This window comes from Mus caroli, chromosome 9 (genome assembly GCF_900094665.2).
Source record: "Mus caroli chromosome 9, CAROLI_EIJ_v1.1, whole genome shotgun sequence".
NCBI lineage: Eukaryota > Metazoa > Chordata > Mammalia > Rodentia > Muridae > Mus > Mus caroli.
Window position 1 is genome coordinate 70,208,081 of NC_034578.1, and position 8,004 is coordinate 70,216,084.

Sequence of the window (8,004 nt, forward strand, 5' to 3'; positions counted from 1 at the left end):
TGTAGACCAGGCTGGCCTCGAACTCAGAAATCCACCTGCCTCTGCCTCCCAAGTGCTGGGATTAAAGGTGTTTTGATATAATTATGCTTCCCTGTGTACTGGCAATTGTATTACACCAGGAAACCCCCGCCCCCCAAATTGTACTGCACTTAAACTGCCTGGCGCTAGACTCTAGAAGGAAACATTTCCTTTCCGGCTGTGATGCTTGCGGCACACTCCCCTCCACACACACACCTAAAGGTCATTCCGCTAATACTTGGCACTCGTGTAATCGGTCTCCAGGAAACACCAGGCTCTATTCTCTGTGGCAGCTACTGGTGGTTGCCTAGACGACACTCATAGCCCACCCCTTCCCTCCTCGTAGAAATCCAGTTTTCTTTACACATACATTTCTGCCTCAGGATGAGGCTGAGAGACTCGAGTACAAACGCCAGCCCACGCAGACCAATTGCCTTCCGGCAATTGTGATGACGCCATTCCTTTAAGCCTAAGTGGGCATTTGTTTTAGGTGCTGGCAAAAGATATCCTTTTGAAAAATGAAATATGAGGGTCCGGTTTTGAGAGGCACACACAGTGGAATAGAATTCAGTTTTTCTTGTAATTTGGCACTCTGAATTAAACTGAAACACTGTCGCCTCCTCTCTGGGCACTAATAAAGTCACACTGTTTGTCATGTATATCCTCAAATTCTCCAAATCGTGAATGGCCAAAAAAATTACGAAGGGCAAAAGTCACTGTCTTTCTTCCTACATTGTTACCCCAGTGATTTCTGTCTTCCAGAATCCCCTATTTTGAAACCAGTGCTGCCAACGGGACAAACATAAGCCACGCGATTGAGATGCTCCTGGACCTGATCATGAAGCGGATGGAGCGGTGTGTGGACAAGTCCTGGATTCCGGAGGGAGTGGTACGGTCCAATGGCCATACCTCTGCGGATCAGTTAAGTGAGGAGAAGGAGAAGGGGTTGTGTGGCTGTTGAGACGCCAAGCGAACCCCGTGGCAGCAGCGCACGACCCCTGGCTGCCGCCGGCTCCTCCGTAGAGACCAAGCCAGCAGCTTGATGAGATGAGCAAACAGCCCCTCCTCTGCCAGGTGCCTCTCCTCGCCTCCAGGAGGATCACCTCGGCATCTATCTGTAACGCGCTGCAGCTTTGTATGATTTAGTTCATGAATCGGAAGAAATACTTCACAGAGCCAAAAGTGTCTTATAAAAGCCCACGGTGGCGGGTCATTTAGGGATCCAAGATTTCAGCCATGAAAGATTTCATCTGTTATGTAGAACGCTGATGGTCCTGTCGCCTGCCTTAACACAGTCGCCTGCCTCAACACAGACAGCCCTAGAGTCTCATTGAAGACATTAAGATCTTTGAGCAAGGAAAAGCTAGCACGGTCTTGAGAATCCAGATTTCAAAATTCATACTGTAGACTATCACTCTCAAACACATGAATGTCAATAAGTGTGTACACACAGATCAATGTCTTTCAGCATTGCTTTTTAACATAGCCTTCCCTTTGACATGAGCATAAACAGATGGCGGCCATACCTATAGACTCTGAATAGATCAGATTGACTCACTGAGTTTGGGGGTGGGGGAAAGGGCTTATGGAGCAGGGGTGGGTCAAGTAGGGATCAAGTTCAGTCAGATTGTCTGGCTGTTAGCCGAGGGGTCATAAAGACTCTTGTGTCTATCCATGGTCTGTTGGGTTCAGTCCACCTCTGAACATCGCTCATGCTTCTGCAGTATGTATGGTTGCATGTATGTATGTATGTATGTATGGTCTCTTCATATGTACGTATGTTTGGTCTGGCACCTCAGGCTCTGCTTTCACTTGTCTGGACACTGCCAGTCTGACTTTTCCCATCAAGCTTTGGTGGTGGTGGTGGTGGTTCCCATTTTGTTTTCTCCCCCCCCTCCCCCATTAATGTAACGGAAGGAATCTCTTTTTAATTAAATGGCGACGTGTTTATTTGCTATCTGGAGGGAGGGAGATCACTGTCTGTATTTAAGCAGTCACATTTGTGGGCCAGTTTAAGAGAAGTGTTTTGTAGCCTGTAGCTTTCACTGGGAATGTGGGGCACTGATGTTTTTTGATAGTGGAAAACACATACTTTGCATGGTAGTTTCAAGTGGCTTTTTTTTTTTTTTTTTTGAGACAGGGTCTTTTCATGTAGTTTCTAGCTGGCCCAAAACTCCCTTTGTAGACTAGGCTGGCCTCAAACTCACAGAGATCCACCTGTCTCAGCACCCTAAGCGCTGGGGATTAAAGGTGTAGTTGTCACACCTGGCTCTCAGAAGACTTTTAAAAAATTGAACATCTATCATTTATTGCCATTGTCTTTTGACCCCTCCTCAGAAAAAAATAGCCATGGCCACTAAGCTTTTACTGTTCTTGAAATAAGGGACTCTTTGAAACACCAAAGTCCCAAAGTCGTCATTGAGGCCTATACATCTGAATCCTATATACCCAGGACATGAGGCCCATCATAGCTGTGCCTTCCAGCATTGTTCTAAGACTTCAGTGGAGCATACTGCATGTCTGGGCACATTTCTCAATGTCTCTCTTGTAAATACATCAAGTCAATATGCCAGACAGGTATTGGTGGTTCATTCTTTTCATCTCCCATACTTGAGAGGCAGAGACAGGCAGTGAGTTTGAAGCCAGGCTTCACTATAGAGTGAGTTTCAGGACAGCCAAAGCTACATAGTGAAGTCCTGTTTCAAAAAACAAACACACACTAGGCAGTGGAGGCGCATGCCTTTCATCCCAGCACTCAGGAGGCAGAGGCAGGTGGATCTCTGAGTTCGAGGCCAGCCTGGTCTACAGAGTGAGTTCCAGGACAGCCAGGGCTACACATAAAAAAGTGAATGTTTGCACAGTGGCATAGTGCGGGTTTTGAGAAGTCAGGTGCCGCTCCTGTTGGCTCCACACCAGGCACAGGGCTTAATGTATGTGATAGTTGCCCAACACAAGAGCTGCCTTGAATTGTTGAAACAAAACAAAACTGAGTTCTCTGAAAATGGTTTAAATTTGATAAAAAAAAAAAAAATAACCGTACTTTTTGTCACTGTATTTTTCTATTTACAAATCTGTATAAAAAAATGCTCTTTAGTGAACTTTGTGCCAATTAAACCATAATAATAATAATAAAAATAATAAAAGAGGCCCAGTATATCAAGTTTTGGTGAATATTTCAAACTAGGAATTGTAATGCCAAAGGAACCCGAATTCAGGAATGCAGAGTCCACGAGATGCTTGCTGAGGAGCCTGGCCAAAACAGCATCCAGGGACGATAGCTCGAAATAGACTTTTTTTGGTCAATTTTATTTCATGTATATGAATGTTTGCCTGTGCGTCTGTGTCCTTTGTGTGCATGTCCTTGGAGACCAGAAAAGGCCATTGGATTTTTTTGGGACTAGAGTCACAGACAGTTGTCAGCTGCCATGTAGTTGCTGGGAATTGAACATAGGTCCTCTAGAAGAGCAGCCAGTGCTTTTAACATTTCTTCACCCCCAATTCAAAATGTTTTATCCAATATTTATTGAGTACCTTTGAGAGTTGGTGAACTAGGTAGTCTGATGGTTAGGTCCTGCACTCAAAGCAGAGCTGGGGGTGGTGCAGGGCACTGGAGAAGGCTTGGCTACTGACTGAAAGAGACTCAGTCTCCTCTCAGGGGCACACCCCTGACTTGGCTCTGATCTAGCACTCATGGGTCTGTGATGCTAGCTTTCCAGAGGTGGTCTTGGTGCTCTCGCCAAGACTGTTCAAATACCACCTTGTCCAATCATGTCCTATAAAAGAGCAGCCACTTTCATGGTCCACTAGAATGCCCCATGCTGAAAACCTGGTGCCTGATTTGCTCACCCTATTGAAGAGGATTTGTCAAAGTATGCAAGCCATAGCTAAAAAGTGGAGGATCCAACGGGGGCCTTTAAGTGTTCATGCTCACAACCCTCCTGTAGCTGCTTAATCTGCAACAGCCCTGGTGCTGTGCACATCTGCAGATGGGAACTCATCAAAGACAAAGGAAAAAAAAAAAAAAAGACCAAAGAAAGAAAGGACTTGACTGCTCCTAGGTCTGGTGGAGGAGGAAGTTCATTATAGCTATGTGGGTGAGCACAGCTAGAGGCAGACATATCTGGGAGAGTCCATAAAGAGCTTGACCCTGAAATGTGGGAGAGGGGAAGGAAGAGAGGGGAGCCATCATCCTGGAGGCCAATGGTACAAAACAGTGTGCAAATTGTTTGGATTATATAGGGAAGAGCCTCTGGGAGAAGGGCGTGAACAGAAAACAAAACCTTAACTTTGTTAATGAAGATAACCTGCCTCCAGGTCTTCTCTGGGACTAGAGTTACCTTATCAGGTGTCCTCTAGAAGCACCCAGGGATAGGATAGCAATTTCACCCAAATCCTGTAGACTATTGTAAAACAAAACAAAACAACCCCCCCCCCAAAAAAAAAAAACCCATTGCCCTGTTGTAAATATGGTGGCAGCCCTGGGAGACAGAGGCTAGCAGACAGAGTTCTATGAGTTCCAGGCCAGCCAGGGCTACTGGGTGAGACTCTGTCTCAAAACAACACACAAGATACAATGAGCAGTGTCCATCCTTAAGATAGCTACACCCATTCTGCTAGATATGACTTTTTCTTCCTGGTGCTTTATCTCCTAACCCTCTTACATAAGCCTACATTAAAATGCCTTTAGGCTCTAGGGTTACGGGGGTGGGGTGGGGTGGGATGGTAAGTGGTGGTGGTGGGTGGAGTTGGGGGTTGGGAGCTCCTGGGGGTGTGTGGCAGGCACATACTTTTATTTATTTAAAGATTTATTTTATGTACATGAGTACACTGTAGCTGTACAGATGGTTGTGAGCCTTCATTTGTTTGTTGGGAATTGAATTCGTGCCCCGCACACTCTGGCCAACCCTGCTCGATCCAGCCCAAAGATTTATTTATTATTATACATAAGTGCACTGCAGCTGACTTCAGACTCACCAGAAGAGGGTGTCAGATCTCATCATGGGTGGTTGTGAGCCACCATGTGGTTGCTGGGACTTGAGTTCAGGACCTTTGGAAGAGCAGTCAGTGCTCTTACCCACTGAGCCATCTCACCAGCCCCAGGCACACACTTTTAATCCCAGTATTCAGGAAGCAGAGGCAGGCCAATCTTTTAAGTTCGAAGCCAGTTTTGTCTACACAGTGAGTTCTTGGACAGTCAGGGATACACAGGGAAACACTGTCTTATGCTCCCTACTCTCTCATCCCCCTCCCTCCAAAATACCTTTAGTAAAACATTCTCTTGTTCAGAAACTGGCTAGTCCTGCAATTCTCTCTCTCTCTCTCTCTCTCTCTCTCTCTCTCCCTCTCTCCCTCTCTCCCTCTCTCCCTCTCTCCCTCCCTCCCTCCTCTCTTTCTCTCTAAGATGTTTCCTAGTTAGCCCTGGCTGTCCTAGAACTCAACAGAGTTTGTCTGGCTTTGTCTCCCGAGTGCTGGAATTCTGGGTGTGAGCTACCATTATCTGCTACTCTGGAATTCTTTTTAGTGTCCAAGCAACAGATACTGATTTGGTTTGGGTTGCCTTTGTGTGCACCCCAAAAATACCAACAGTGGGACTATGTTTCAAAAGAGAACAGAAAGGAAAATCTCTTGTTCACAACGGCTAGCCAGGCATGGTGTACACGCATGTAACCCCAGCATCTGGAAAGCTGACACTTGAGGATCGGAAGTTTGGGGGGAACTTGGGCTCTATGGTGAGGCCCGGGCTGCCTGGGCTACAGTGTGAGGCTGTCTCAAAAGCAGGCAAACAACCAAAACCAAAAATGAATTCTATAGCCACCTTAATAAAATCACAAGGACTTTATTGTATTAAGATGTGCACTATTTGGCTGGAGAGATGGCTCAGAGGTTAAGAGCACTCACTGATTGCTCTCCCAGAGGTCCTGAGTTCAATTCCCAGCAACCACATGGTGGCTCACAATCATCTGGAGCCCTCTTCTGGTGTGTCTGAAGACAGCTACAGTGCATTCATATCCATAAAATAAATAAATCTTTAAAAAAAAAAGATGTGCACTATTCACTAGTTTGTGCGTGTATAGATTTTGAGTTGAATGTAATCCCGAGAGTCTCAGGGGCTGGGGGCAAGCTCTAGAGATTAAGAGCTTGTATTCCTACTGAGGACTCAGTTTGATTTCCAGCACCGATGTCAGCTGACTCAGGATTCAATGCTTCTTGCCTATCAGGGCACCTGCCCTCACTAGTGCATAATATCAACACCGACACACATACTTACACATGATTAAAAGTAATAAAGATAATAAAAAAATCTTAAAACTTTAAGCAAAAAATAGTTTTAAGCATTGTTCTGCCTACTCACAGAAGTAAGTCCACTCTGCAGTCATCTGAATGTCTTTCTCTGCCTCTTAATTCCTATTCTCAGATCTCAGGACTTTTTCGGGCCTGGTAAGCATTTATTGTTGCCTGGACCCTCCCTTGGCTTAGAGAGGTTCTACAGAGCAGACAAAGAGGAGCCTGATTTCTTCTGGCTGGAGAGAAGACACAAACTGTTGACCCCAGGAGGCCTGTAACTTCACTTTCTGTTGTTGTTGTTGATGATGATGTTGTTTTGAGACAGGGTTTCTCCGTGTAGCCCCAGCTGTCCTGAAACTTCCTCTGTAGACCAGGCTGGCTTTGAACTCAGATCTACCTGCCTCTGACTCCCAAGTTCTCAGATTAAAGGCATGGGCCACCACATCCCACCTAACAACAGACTTTTTTTTTTTCTTTTTTTTATGTATATGAGTACACTGTAGTTGACTTCAGACACACCAGAAGAGGGCATCAGAGTCCATTACAGATGGTGGCGAGCCACCATGTGGTTGCTGGGAATTGAACTCAGGACCTCTAGGAAGAGCATCCAGTGCTCTTAACTGAGGAGTCATCTTTTCAGCCCCCAGAAGACTTAGAATAAAGACATCCTCTGTAATTTGATTGTCTTACATTACAACGAACAAACAAATAACATGAATAGGAAACTAAATTGAAATATAATTCTGTTGTTTAGAGAAAAGAGGCATCACAAATGTGACCTTCCCTCTAGTTAGGAAGCCACATGTGTGGAGTTACGGTCATTAAATGTGCTTTCTTTTTGCCCAGCTGTCTCTAGAAAGTAAAAGAAATTGGAAGCCCAGCATACCGGAGCATGTCATTTGGGGGGGGGGGGAGACAGTATTTGAGACAGTTTCTCTGTGTAGTGCTGGCTGTCCTGGAACTTGCTCTGTAGACCAGAATTCAGAGATCCTCCTGCCTCTGCCTCCACAGTACTGGGACCAAAGGCATGCACCACTGCTGCCTGGCATGTCTTAACTCCTTAATTCCTGGGCAGGTTATTTAGTAAGACCCATCTTAAAACCAAAAGCAACAGAAAAAAAATTTGCTTTTTAAAGTATATGGAAACTTGGTACCCAAGGGGAGGTTACTCAGAGCTAAGGTACAGGGGCTGTGAGACTTTGATTTTTTGGAGACAGCCCTGGTTGTCCTGGAATTTGTTTTGTAGACTAGGGTGGCCTTGAACTCAACTCAGAGATCAGCCTGACTCTGCCTCCTGAGTGTTGAGATTGAAGGCATTTGCCACCACAGCCCTGCCACATGTGAGATTAAATTGGCCTTGAAGTCAGGTAACACTCTGTCCTAATGTTGGGTCTACTGTCATCATCTCCCTGTGTTCATACTTAGGATGTCTGAGCTTCCCAACACATATCTTAAAAACAGAAACCAGGTTCTCCCTCTAAGGGCAGCAAGCTGCCCTATCTCCCCCACCCCAGGTGCAGCCAGTGAGGCCTTGAGCAGAGGTGGGGCTTCTGGGAGGGGGAAGCAAGGCTTGGGATCCAATTGGAAGGATTTGAGTGGGAAGGGGCCAGTGAACAGCCCTTGAAATAGAGCTCTGAGATCAATCTTTGAGTTCACTGATTTTGAGGTTGCGTACGCTTCCTGCGGTGAAACGTGTACACT

At 45.8% G+C, this 8,004-nt stretch overlaps 1 protein-coding gene across 2 annotated transcripts in view; it reads left to right on the top strand.

Moving 5' to 3' along the window:
* The window catches only part of Rab27a (RAB27A, member RAS oncogene family), a 53,441-nt gene extending 50,278 nt beyond the window's left edge, over positions 1–3,163 (top strand). For both annotated transcript variants that reach the window (XM_021172122.2, XM_021172124.1), the window contains exon 6: positions 781–3,163. In XM_021172122.2, the coding sequence (XP_021027781.1) occupies positions 781–979 (199 nt within the window). In that variant the 3' untranslated portion in view covers positions 980–3,163. The remainder of the gene's footprint in view (positions 1–780) is intronic.
* The last annotated feature ends 4,841 nt before the right edge of the window (positions 3,164–8,004 follow it).